Source organism: Anabas testudineus, chromosome 6 (genome assembly GCF_900324465.2).
Source record: "Anabas testudineus chromosome 6, fAnaTes1.2, whole genome shotgun sequence".
Taxonomy (NCBI): Eukaryota; Metazoa; Chordata; class Actinopteri; order Anabantiformes; family Anabantidae; genus Anabas; species Anabas testudineus.
Genome location: NC_046615.1, coordinates 5,959,122 through 5,972,959, shown reverse-complemented (window position 1 = coordinate 5,972,959; position 13,838 = coordinate 5,959,122). Strand labels below are relative to the sequence as shown.

General features: G+C 39.4%; 1 protein-coding gene across 2 annotated transcripts; it reads right to left on the bottom strand.

Annotated features, from left to right (window-relative positions):
- Nucleotides 1-325: 325 nt before the first annotated feature.
- c6h12orf4 (chromosome 6 C12orf4 homolog) lies at nt 326-12,786 on the bottom strand. Of its 2 annotated transcripts, XM_026366562.1 has the most exons (14): nt 12,706-12,786; nt 12,132-12,320; nt 11,541-11,686; nt 9,679-9,860; nt 9,137-9,236; nt 8,739-8,863; nt 7,389-7,495; nt 7,065-7,262; nt 6,738-6,866; nt 6,274-6,342; nt 5,920-6,122; nt 3,542-3,599; nt 3,154-3,221; nt 327-2,030 (listed from the first exon to the last, which is right to left on the bottom strand). In XM_026366562.1, exons 2-14 carry the CDS (start codon nt 12,310-12,312, stop codon nt 1,938-1,940), a joined length of 1,659 nt encoding a protein of 552 aa, XP_026222347.1. In that variant the 5' UTR covers nt 12,313-12,320; nt 12,706-12,786; the 3' UTR covers nt 327-1,937. The 2 variants fall into 2 exon arrangements, with proteins under 2 accessions (XP_026222348.1, XP_026222347.1); XM_026366563.1 differs by lacking the exon at nt 12,706-12,786 and having other exon boundaries at nt 326-2,030; nt 12,132-12,318.
- Between the last annotated feature and the right edge of the window lie 1,052 nt (nt 12,787-13,838).

Here is a 13,838-nt window from a genome sequence, read left to right as displayed (position 1 = left end):
ATGTGGCTGTGACAAATGTTCTGACAAGCTGAAATGTTTTCAGGCTGTCTGAAATTGCTTATAGGCCTCCGTTTGATCTGTATGTAACTCCAATGAATGACATGGATTATCAACTTCAGAGAGATTATGTTCCTGCGGGATAACCCATCAACAGTAAATAAAGTGCTGAACCCAATGCCACTAGAAGTGCATCACTGTTGGCAGAGGCAAAACTCAAATCTCCCAAAATGAGAAACTCTGTCATTAGCTTATGATTGTATTCATGAAGAATTTACATCAAATCAGTGGACTGAGTGAGCTCCTTTTTTACATTTTTTTTATTAAACATAAAAATGTAAACCTATACAGTGAATATACTCAATTCACATCTGAGCGGGCTCCATTTGTCAACATTTGACAAACATTTACCAGTGAAAATTACAAGACTACTGTGGCTGTCCTGGCTCGTGAAGAATGCCGACTAAAATGGCCTTTGATGAATTTCAATAAATGGGAGACTCTTGTTTAAAACTTTCCCCTCTTCACGTCTTTGTCTTTAGGAACAGTGCCATCTGCTGTTAACAGAGGTAGAGGGGAGGGACCACACACGTGCACACAGTCTCACACAAAGAGTGATCCTTGCTACAACTCACTGCAATGCAGCATAAAAACACCTGCACATAGCTCGTTTCAGCAGCAATGCCATTAGTCTTTAGGACTAGGAGAGCCAAGTACGTGTCACTTCTCTCTGGAAGACTAACCCTCAAATATGAAGAGACTTACATATGGGGTTAGGCTGCCAAATCTTATACAGTGAGATGGCAGTTTATACTGTACACCTAACTAAAACTAAAGCAGCATAATACAATTTAACAGCTGTGCAATAAATTCTCCTTTATGAAGGTGATGATGTTCAGTTTTAGTTTAAACTGTTTTAGAGGTTCAACCACATGATTAGTTTGGATTTATAGTTTATCATGCATGAGGTTAAATCACAAAAACACCTCTCAATGTAATATTAACATAATCTAAAAGAGTGGATTAGTTTTAGCTACCTATCCAAAATAAACTGTCAAGAGTGTATGTTAGTTCAACTCTGTGGTCCCCTATCATGGCTAAGTCATGCACTTTTAATAGATGAAATATGATGTCCGCAGGGACTTCTTACAAGAAAATAAAATTAAGATAGCGATCAAAAAATTATTTGAACCATATGTATGGTAATGTGTGAGAATGGCACTGTCATGCTAAGCATGGTTGCTAAGTGTTAATTTCCAGGTCCAGTTGTCAGTGCCTATTTCGTCTGATTTCATCACTTAAGTAAACAATATTGTTTTAGTTTTTTTTTTTTTTCCAAATTCACACAAGCTGCTTGGTTGATAACGTTTTCACTGCGTACCAGCTAACAGAAAATAAAAACGTCACCAACGCGTCAACAGCTTCCCTGTTATGCTTTTGCTCAAACATTTGCAAAGTTACACATTGCAGCTTTAAAGGAAAACTGGAATCCTGCAGCACTTGCGGCTTTTGTCATGATGTCATAAAACTCTTTTGCCAGAACCACACCCTGGAGGCTCCAAATGATAAGTGAGGCAGCTGCTTTGGTGAGCCACTGATCCCAGTTCTTTTTCAGAAAGAAGTATGTAACGTTGCAAAGTTCAAAAATACCAAAGCTTTTTGATATCCCTTCTTATTTAAAATCATTTTTGCACCTCTGCTGCAAGTCCAATGCCACCATAACATTTGACTCCATTTCATGCTTCTGTTGACATTTTAAAAAGTGAGTGGGAGCTGTGTGCTATTCCACAAAAACTCCACTTCCCTCCCCCTTTTTTCCTGAAAAAAGTACAAAAAACAACAACAAACAAACAAGAATTTTAACTTGTCAGTGCTGTTAAAATAGCACGTCTCTGTCAGACTGAACGCCACATGGACACAATGTGGTGCATCTCTTTCCATCAGTGCTTCGAGGTGAGAGTTAGCGTGGAGGAGACTCGAAAGATCTGAGGCAGCATGTTGCTCAACTGGTAGAACATCTCCTCCGAGATACTCTGTCAATACAGGGAGACACACAAAGACACAGCTTGGATTAGGGAGCAGCAAGGGACTGAGATTTGTGCAACACATAGTGACAATCAAAGGGAACCTTTTAAACCCTTTCTTCCCCATGTGCCCATGAAAAGAAAAATACATCTGGACTTTGTGTACAGCCAAGTGTTAACAGCCCCTGTGGTGCCCTTTAGATCAACATCACAGGGTGGGGGAACATTAGTCAAAATGGGGAAATGATGTGAGCTGTGGCAGCTGGGACTTTAACAGGAGAACATACCGTGTCGCTCTAAGCATTGCCACCCGTCAAATAAGAATGTTAAGTATTAATCTTTATGAAACAATGCCACACACACATGTGCACACACACACACACACCATGCAGCCGCAAGCCTGGAGCATATATTTAGCCACTGTGTCTCTCTGAGGTGTAGAAAACAATGTTGTTTCAGTAGGTGCTATTCTGAATGGTGTCTGAGCATGTAGCTGACAGGAAGCCAATACAGTTGGAGTCCTTTGATGCTGCTGGTGTTATCATCTTAATCTGTCAACAGATAGATGAGGCTATAGGATGTCTGCTGTCTTCCTGACGAAAACCACAAAAGCTATAGGTATACACAAACCAGCTAAGCCCAAAATAGAATCAGAGTCATGCTTTATCCAGCATTGAGATCACAATTACATGAGAATATGTCAGAAACCCTTGCTTCAAAGGTAAATCTGAATATATTTCCTCGTCAAGCAACATTGGCATATGCACAGTATTAAGACATCACATTAGACTGCAAACCTTCTAGCTACATGTTAATCCCATTGCTTATCTCGCAGTTACTGTAAAGAGTCTCGAAGCTTTCTTTTATTGCAGCAGTGTGAAAACCGTTCAAGAGAACCTAAAGTTCCATAATCTGTGATTTATCATGTTTAAGTGCTTTTCAAATAGTCTGTTCCCTCCCTGCATTCAAAGGTATGTACTGCAAGTCCAGGTGTGCCTTTTGTGGTGTTGTGTACACACAAACCCCCTAAGTGCACATTTCTCTTCAATTAACTTAAACCTTTGCTGGCAGGTGATTACTCAAAGGATAACCATGTGTCACCAGAAATGGCAGTAATACATTCTGCACTCACCTTTGGCACTAGAAACTGGACAGTGCGAGATATGCCTCCATCCCATGAGGCCATCTCCATCATGAAGCCTGCAAATGAAACAGGACAAAAGCAACTGTTTAATAAAATCTTGTATTTTAAATGTCAATCTTTAATGTTCAGTGCACTCAAGGAGTTCACTTTCCCTCATCTTGCCTTGGCTACTTTTGATTTGGTTTGTGATTTCCCAGAATGACACAAACTGCCTGGAAATGCTTCGCTACATGTAGGCTTAGAGAAATGGGCTTTACAATTTGATCTGCACTGCATTTTGATTAAACACTGGCATAATGAACAGAAAACTGTTTAATCCTGTGTTGGTGTAGCATAATCGCTCTGTAAAAAAGTGATGAATTAACTTCAATGTTACCTTTGACACATTTGAATACCAGCTCGGCTCTCTTAAGACACCACGGTATGGTCATCTCCTGCAGAGAGGTGAGAAGAAAAATGGGGAAAACTTAATTGTTTGTCGAGTTTAGAACGTGCAGTGTAACTGGTATCTACGATGATAACACTTCAAACAGACCAGGGAATAAGACACTCTAAGTATAACCGGTACAACCAGTGGATATAAAGACTGTTGAGCTGTGTAAGAATCACTGGCTGGTCAAAGTGGTTGAAAAGGTTTTCAATATCCTCTCCAGAAACCTTTTACACGTGTATTATAGCATGATTGAACAATTCTTCTTTGTTGCATTTTTAACTCAAACTTTTACCCAAAGTAAAAAATAAAATCTAAAAATAAGAATAGGAGGCCCAGCCTCATGTTGTGTTTTGACTGCTGTCTGTTTTTGATCTAGACAAACTATGCCAGTAGTTTTACTGCCAAAACACAAGAATAGGCTTGTACAAACATCTCTAAGTGGAAAACAAGACAGAAAAGGAAATGACCGATGCAAAGTTCTGATGTAAAACTACCAATTAAAGATCCTCCAGCTCCTGAGACTTCAAAAGTTTGAATATTTTGCTTATGTAAACAGGGAGTCTTAGTTCGACATTAGAAGAAAAACTGCCCAGGGCCTGTTGTGACATGAGTCCACTCCAGACAGAATTTACTTAGCATCTTGTGGGATTCTGAGTGTATTAAGTTTTAATGTTCTCAAGGAGCCACATAAATGAAAATTACAATCACTGTACATTAGCAGATGAAATTAAAAAAGATTTCCAAATAGAAAATAAAAATCAACCTTAGTTTGACCAGAAATTGACCTAAACTCTGCTTAATTTGGCCTCAGTCCATCAGCCACTGAAGACTTTTCCTGTTATTCTCTCCTACTGAGTTCTGCTGGTCATACAATGAAATTCACTGTAAGGTTTTGAGCAAACAAAAAAAAAAGTTCACAACCCTCTGCTTTGTCCTGCTGGTTTTAAATCTGAGAAATTTTAAGCTGTTGGGTGACAGCAGGGGTCTGATAAGCCAGACATCAACTGAGAATGCAGTGCATAAACAAGCAGACAGACTGTAACAGGGAAAGAAGTAAACATGGCACCCAAAATCATTCCACTCTGCTCCACCCAGCCTTCCACCTGCTCTGCTCTGCTACACATCACTATGCTCTTTTCAGTACTCTATATAGTCTTCTTTATCAAATTCTAGTCAATAAGAAGTACTGGCAAGAATCTGGCCATATGACGTATCATGATACAGAGGTCATGAGTCTATTTTCGGGACATATTACAATTCTGAAAACAAGGTAATATATTAAGATTTTTTTTGGAAACCTGCCATAGCATAAAGAACATAAAACCATATACGTAACATCTGAGTAAAACACATTACCGATGGACAGGACTGCCATCTAGCAGTCAGGGGTTTAAACACAACTCAAAATGAACCATTGAGCATATCTTTGTACATAAACTATTAATTAAATGACGAAGAAGCTAGGTCTGCATTTTAGCAACACACATAACTCCTGGGATGATGTGCTATAGCTTAATCTGACTACTGAATATTCAAGAGCACACAGAATTGTGGTAACAGTTCTCTCCAAACAAAGGTCGAGCAAAATCCATTTTATATTACTGTATGTTCTATTATTATTTACTCATAGCTTGTATCTATTTCTACCAATATCAGTTAACTAACTCTTTCAGCCATTATGAATTCCCTTAGCAAGCTATGTATATTTATCTATTACTAGTATCTATTTTTAATTATTTGTCCAATTCTTCCTGCTTAGACTTTTCTTTTCGCTTAGTATTTGAGACATTTATCAGTTTTCTTTAGCTAAATGTTTAGATAGTATATATAATAAATATAAAATTAAACCTTTTTTTTCTTCAACTTAATCTCTTCAACTGCACGATCTGAACCCCCCTCATCCAGGTCTACTATCATTCCCGCCCACTGCACTCTGCAAGCGAATGACGTCTTGCGGTCCCCACAGCTTACCTCAAAAGATCCCAGGCACAACCTACCCACTTCTGCACGCTCAGCTGCCCTAACTCTCAATTTTCAAAAACTTCCTGAAAACTGAACTCTTCCGATTCTTCTTTGCACTTAATACTTTTAATAAATAAACTAAACTTGCACCTCATGAAACTGAAACAGTTCTTCCCAGAGCACACAAGTTTGCTTCCTTTGTACCTAGCTTGTAGGTCACTTAGGATAAAAACATCTGCAAAATAACTAAATGTAAATGTAAATGTAAATATACCCAAGTTCGCCAAATAAGGGCCTATTTGTGTATTACAGTATCACTGATACATTCAACTGTACACAGCACACTCAGTCATTTGTACCTCTGACATGTCGTGGACTAGCAGCAGAGGGACAGTGATGGTGGTGATGTCATGTGTGCAGCAGACCTTCAGGATGTTTCTTAAGCCCATGATAGCCGGGTCCCGGGCTGTGATGTTCCCTGAACGGACGTTGTCATCCACACACAGGTGAAAGACAACATGGACCTCTGACAAGTTGGAGTGTCGCGAGATGTAGAATTCACCTGGCGGAAAACCAAAATCAGGTCAACCTTACTATGAAAGTGTTTATTTGAAACAGGGACAAATGATAAACATCTAGCGGAGTTCTAAAACTGATGCTATGCCAGATAATCAAGTCTGGTAAAATGTTGAAAAGATATTGATAACCATTACCTGGTAAAATGTTACAGGGATTTCTTTCAACATTTTTGCTCTTATCATCACCTCCATTTCTTGCAATGTCTGTAAGGAATAAACAATAGATAAAAAAAAAACGTAATGAAAACATTTAATTAGATGAACAATAGCAACAGCAGCTAGATTCCCCATGAAAGAGTTTCTATATACAGCACTACTCTTCTCTACCTGGACACAGTCATTTGTTATAAGCAGCAATATAAACTAACTTCTACTTCCTCTGTAGCTCCCTCATCATACTACTGGTAAACTGTAAAAATCTGCAAAAAGTAACACATGAGTATAGTTGCAGTCCTCTTCAATTCATTCTTTTGGAGACATTAAGTACAGCCTGACCATCAACCTCACAAAGCTCGCCTCCCTCACTGCTAATCCGTTTTAAATGTCCAGTCTACATTACAGCTGGGGTTGCAATGACAAACTGCAGCTAGAACTCGAACCAGGTTGGTCTTTCTCTTTGCTGCTCCGCTGGGCCCTGGCATAGAGCACCACCTGCTGCACCTCCTCCAGCTGCTCTTCCAGACAGGGAAAGTGGAAGTCTGTACACTCCTTCGCCACGGTTGCAAAATCTGGGAGTAACGCAGAGATGAGATGATACGTGACTGAAAAGTAGAACCTGAACAAAACCTTTACAAGTCAGTGGGGCCAAAACAGAACAAATTCCAGCGAGAACCACTGTAGATCAACCATCACTCCACAAGACGACACCATGAGCTGCCCAAGTAAAAGGACAACATTAAATGATATCATTAAACACATCCCCTGACCTCTCTTGATGCCACTGTACGAGTTGACCCTATTGTCGACCAACAACACCAGACCACAGAGCGATGAAGAGTAGAGGGAAAGGGCTGTCTGGAGGCGTCGCAACTTTGCACCACTGCTGCCGTGTCGCCGGTGTTTACAGAAATCTAGCACATCTGCCCGGACTAGCCGGAGGTTGTGCATGGTCTTGAGTTGTGCTCCTATTTAAAAAAAAACAAACCCAAATACCACTCTATTATAATTATAATTCTGCTTTAACTTTAACATGTCAACCATCACAAAACTGTGTATGGATGTGAAAGAACAGCATCTTAGAGGTCAATCACCTAGGTGTATTGTGAAGCTCTCCTCCAACTGAGACTGCTCCTCAAACATCCTGGCCCCAGAATCTGTGAGCTCAGACAGCTGACTGGGCTGCACCTTGATCTCTTCACTGGAACCCACCCACCCAGAAAAAAGGGGCAAAAATGAAACACAGACTTGTGAAGACAAAGTGTGAATCTCAGTTATATTCATTTTATTTTTTAATCAAAAGTCCAGAATACTGTGCAGTTTTTCTTTGAGGGCTACCAACTTAACTAAAGATGCATATTTATAAAGTGTTAAGAGTGCTGATGTAGAAGTACTAAGTTCCACCTACACATAAGAAGATAATGATATTCATCATTAACAAAAAATGATGCAAGGTCAGCATATTGTCTAAAGCTGAGCTGTTAGCATACAGGTCCTGGTTGTTTCTGTGTTTTGATGGAATATCCAATATGCAGCGGGAGAGTGTAAGACCTGAATTTAAAACAACTCTGCAGTTCAACATTACTGTTAACCATTATGAGATTCCTTTTCCACTACTTGTCCCAAGATGCCAGTTAAAGTGATTCTGCAAAGCTAAGCATCAGTCAAACTAAGATGAGTTTTGGACCTCTTCTAATCACTTCAATTTCTATGTAAATGCAAACTGTCCTTCAAAAGGCCAGAAGAAGACATGTCAAGTCTTGGATTAGAAGTGCTGCAGGAGTGCATTGTGACCTCTAGCAAAAATGGAGATGAAAAATAAAAGCACTTGTCCAGTAACAACAATCACATGAGGGATGTTTTTGTCATTTTGTGAGTCAACAAAACTAAACAGTTTTCTCCGATCTCTTAGACACTGCTACTCAGCTATGTCTCAGCATGTCTTCCCTTCTGTTTTTTGTCCTTTAAATCACTCTCTTTTATCAGTGATGTCTTATTATCACCCAACTTCTATGCTTAATCACTGTACAAATAAACTAAGGTGGACTTAAATCTCTAAGCATTGACAAGCCTCTGCGCCAAAAGGCACACTGTCTGTGAATAAAGACTTGCAGCTCTGCCGCTGCCGTTCTGACAATCCCACTCAAAGCTGCTGCATCTGCAGAGTGCATTCATCCGTGTCAGTGCGGCAGCTTTTTTATATTTAATAAGAGTAAGCACATAAGCACCTGATTTCAGCATTCATTATCTTGAATCAACTATTTTTGCTGTAGCCTCAGATTTGAAAGACTATGTGGGATTGTCATAGAGGGCAAAATGCCTGCTCAGGTGCATACAGGTGTGAATAAGCCTACAAATAACAGAAATGCATACACTTAAAAACAAGTATGATGAAGTAGACACAAAAAACAAGATTAGGCACAAACACATGCAGATAAACTTACTTAATTTGGCTGCTGTTGTTGGATTTCTGCAGGTCCTGGTGCAGTTTAATCACCCACTCCTGGTACTCCTGCTTTTGAATGCCAGTAACTTGCTTCAGCTCACTAGCCCACTTGTTCTCCAACACCTGTTTAACGAAGACAACGTCAAACACTGAGAAACACGTCTGTGACACATAAGATTCAAACCCCATTTCCAGAAAGGTTGAAACTTTTTTTCTAAAATGCAATAGAAACTGTGATTTGGTCAATTTGTTTGAACCCTTATCTACCGAAAAGTACACAGAGAAGAACTTTAGTATTTTTTATGATCAGCTTGAATGTACTTTCAGTCATGAATTGAGGTTATGGTATCTCCACGTAACACTGCTACGGAGCTCTCTAACTTCTATTTTTTTTACCTGCTGTGCATCAAAGTGCTGCGATGCCACTGCATTCACATCTTGGTCACTCAAAGTATTCCCCAGCTCATGCATCACTTTGTCCATTTCAGCTGCTTGTCTGTAAGAAAGGGAAAAAAATGTTCACCAAAGTACATCATCATCTATACAAATCATGAATTAAAAAGACATCTTATTTATTTGTGCATAGAGACTACAATATGCTTCTACTAATTGAAGTCATGAATTAATTTTCCATTATAAGCAGTAGGAAAGTCTATTAAGAAACAAATGAATGTGCAGACTGTGCCAGTGCAGTATGTACAAGGAAATATGAGGAATTATCAAAGGAAAAGAAGTAAAGGTGTCAATGTGCAGATCCTACTGAGATAAAGAAAACAAACCTCCACCCCTGCATAACTGAGTAAACACAACAGTATTTTCCAAAGGTGGTTTCACACCTGATATGTTTGATTTAACACATGCTGTTAAGTTCCACATTGGCTAGGATGATGTGAAAATACAATATGTGCAGGAATTCCCCATACTCCACCAACACCAACCTCTCCTGAAGCTTTTTAATCTCCATGTCTCTTTCACTGATGAGCTCAGAGATGCTAACGAAGTAGTTGTGCTCAAGGTTGAGTAAGGTGTCTGAGGCTGGGGAGTGGATCAGCTCGTGGTAAACATCAGCAAAGTCCTCATCCCAGCTGGGCTCTTCAGGCCGGGCATGTTCCAGCGTAGTCTGAAACAATGACAGAGGAAAGAAAAAACCTGCTTCAAATTAGGAGTTAGGAGAATTTCAATTTTAGGTGTTTTTAAAATAAATAAAGAAATATGACCATTGCATGCAGGGCTGCACAGTGTGATGAATTTATTAAACACTTAGAGACATAGAAAGGCATTGCAAGAGTTTACACTGTAATGTTTGATACTATTGCCTTATCTCATATGCATCTGTTGGTTTGCAGGAGCACGGTTACTACTTCTTATGCTACATCACAGACACATCATTGTGGGCAATGATCTGCTGCACACACGCACTGCAAGTTAAAGTGACCAGCAAAGAGCTGACTTTGTAGAAGAGGGCAAAACTAAATTATAAGCGTTTAGAGGAAGACAAATGAGGAGGGCGAAATGCAATGTCAAGACATTTTGAACGTTCTGCTCTGCTCATTAAATCTGGGCAGCTGATGGTGCCTAATTAGAAAAGCAACAGAACAGGATTCAGAATCTGAAACTCTCTGAAACTCTATTTATACAGGCTCAGGAATCTTTAGACCACAAACATGATGGATGCTGGAGAGCTTCCATGTGTATTTCTGTGTGACTGCAGTAAAATGCCAACTGGTAGCCAAACCTAAATGTACTAAACATCTGAGCACAGTGGGCCAAAGGGGCTTCACAGCACAAGCTTGGGCAGCCCCTGTCAATTTATATATGCCTGAGCAAGAGACAGGAGAGTTTAGACTCCTCAACTTTGAAGTGTAAAACTAAATCAATTAAATGACAGTCTTTCAAGGAAATGTGTCAGTAAGTAGACCGTATTTCACTTCATTACAAAACCACAAGATCCATTCCACGCCTCACTGGACTGTTTGTTTTGTATTGATCCATAATGAAAAAAGTGATGACTCCCTTCCCAAATATTGAAACAGCTTCCACATGTTGGATCTCTGGAAAGAAACTCATCAAAGTAGAAGCAAGTGTAATGAGTAAGAGAGACATTAAACGTGGCGCCCAGGCTTTTGTAATGACTTTTTTTTTTCTCCAGAACTCATGAATAATCAATCTGTAGATACGCTGCACTACTTCTGTTTAAATTACTTTAATGATCCATGACTGCCCCGATAGCGGGAGCAATTGAGGACACTTCAAAAAACACTCTGCTGTGCTACTACGTGGAGTAGTGGATATTCAATCAGGGTGTGTTGAGCAGCCAGTGTATCAAATTAACTTTCGGAAACACCTGCCAAGTATGCTGTGCATGTTATTAAATATTAGCCTACCTCATTAAAAAATATATAGCGCGAGAATCAGGTTATATCATTGTCTTACAAAAAAGAATAATCATGATGTCAAGGAGCATTTTGAAGGCAATACAAGCACGAACAGTGTTGAAGATGATATGTTCATTAAGCTGGTAATCAGAAATGATGTTTGTTTGGGAATATAAGCACTTTTAAAACAGGATAATTTAATGAAACATGTCAGGATCAATGGTTAATCATAGAAGTACCAAATAAAATGACTTTGAAACATTTTAGCTTTATGTGGAAATGTGTCTCAGCCAAACAGTGAAATCTAATTATATTTATGGCATGATTCTCCAATGAGAAGTATGTAATTTAGATTATTATTATATAGAATTAGATGCATTTTGTTATTACCAACATTGACATTAGTTAATATGCACTATTTTCACCTCCACATAAGACCTGGTCCATGCATTGGTGAGCTTGTTCACATCTACATCTCCTGTTGTGAGTCTTTGCAGGGCCAGTTCTGCCTCTCTGTCATAATCCAGGATGGTCTCGTTCTCGATGAAGTTGGAAAGCGAGCTTTTTAGCTCTACAAGAAGAAATGCACAAACAGTAATTTTAAAAAAATGTAATAAATTTCTGTACAAGCCTCAAAAAATCAATAGGTTGGACGCATTCATTCTTATTAGATTATGCTATAGGTTACAAAATAATGGCAATTTGTGTCTTTGTGAGTCGACAGGAATTTTTTTCAATTGATTCAGTTCAAATAAACTGAATCTTTGTTTGTTGTCCAAGTAAACTGGATAACACATTTTATGTCAAAGCTACAGAAAAGACAGCTGCTCTGCACTCGTGCACAAATATCCACTAGTAATAATGATTATGTTGCTATTTTCTACATTTCAGCTCGATATAAGGTTTCTTGAATTTAAAATTTGAAAATCTTTGCATTCATCTTGTTGTATAAACATAACCTTTGTTTAGACAGAAGCATTTTGTGGTCTGATATTTTCCAAGAACAGCAACTTTACCATTTTCTATGTAGCAGGGTATTTTGTGCAGCAGCATCAGTCGTCCATGAAGGTCATTGATGTTCTCTTGAGCTGGGAACTGAAGAGGCACTTTGAGGACACAGTGGTGTTTCCCTGCCCTGAATTCAAACACAAACTCCTTCTCAGCAGTACTTCCTGCTTTGCCTTTGTTTTTCTTCATGGTCACAGCTGAAAAACAGAAGCCAACAGTAAAACGTGACTGAGACTAATAGAGTCCTCCATCCTCCGTAGAAATAGAGGATGTAATGGGCTAATATTAAGTAAGGACCAGCACAAATATGAAAAGAGTGAAGCATTTCATTCAACACGATCTCCACACATGTTGGCGGACACCTTTCTAAAGTGTTTTTCATGAGCTAACATCAACATGTTTACAGCAGCTAGCTGTCACATTCAGCCTCATACACTAGCTCCACGTTAGCTAGCAGTACAGCTAACAGTTAGGAGGGAGGTTAGAAATAAGACGGACTCTGTACCGGACATATCCAGCTGGCCACAGCTTTATGATTTAGTAGCTGAACATATAACTACAACTTATAAGTGGCTTATTTACCCGAGTATGAATGGACACAGTATTTCCTGTTGCACGTCCAGCGCTCCTGTTGGGTTCAGTCAGCTGACCGCTGCGGTGCAGCAGCAGCACTTTCCTGTATTGTGAATCAGAATTGACATAATATATAGGCTACTTATAGTTTATAAATCTGGTATATATATTTATATTTATTAATTTATCTTGAGTGTTATTATATTTTTATTATACGCATATAGCAGCTGTCCAGCGCCACGAATCTATCGACTCTATACCGTACATCTCAAAGTTTAATTTACATGAGCGTTTTGTTGAACACCACCTCCCCCTGCTGGACACAGGCGAGTGGTTCATGGATGGTTTAACATTCAGGATTGAAAAACCTTCATTAATCCCAGAGGTAAATTGTTTTTGCTTTGTTATACTTGATCTTAATACAGAAAGAAAGAACCACAACAGAAAAGACCTACACCAACACAAACACAAAAACTCAATATACACAGAACATGGAACGATGGATGAATGGGTCAATAAAAATAGACCAGAGTGGAATGACAACAGTGTCCTGAGTTGTACCTGAAGTCTGAGCTAAACAGGGTGAAGAGGAATGGAGACAGAAGTGTCCCCAGTGGAGCACCTGTGCTACAGACGGTGTAGCAGAACTGAGTTCTGCAGGCAGACGGACTGTGGGAGGGTTGGTGAGGTAGTCCATGATCCACGAAATCAGGGGAGTTTAACCCTGCATGTTTTTTAATTACTCCAGGATCAGCCTCTCAAAAGACTTCATAATATGTGTCTGTAGTCACTGAGGACACTGGGACGTGACTTCTTCAACATAGACTAAGAACAACGTTTTCCACCCTAGAGGAATTCTCTCCAGATGCAGGCTGAGGTTAAAGATGTCTTGGAGAACAACACATAGCTGGGGGGTACAGGCTTTCAGCGCCCTTGGGCTGATCTATGAGACCCTGCAGCTTTTGTGGGCTGAAGCCTGTTCAGCTCTCTCCTCACCTGATCTGCTGAGATGGACAAGAGTGACTTTTAACTTTTCTTTCCTGAATCATGTTGAATCAACTTGAAGGTTTGAGGACATTTTAAACTTGTCTTACAGAGGTAAGGAACACGGTAAAATGGGTCAGATGTTTAATAATTCTGCA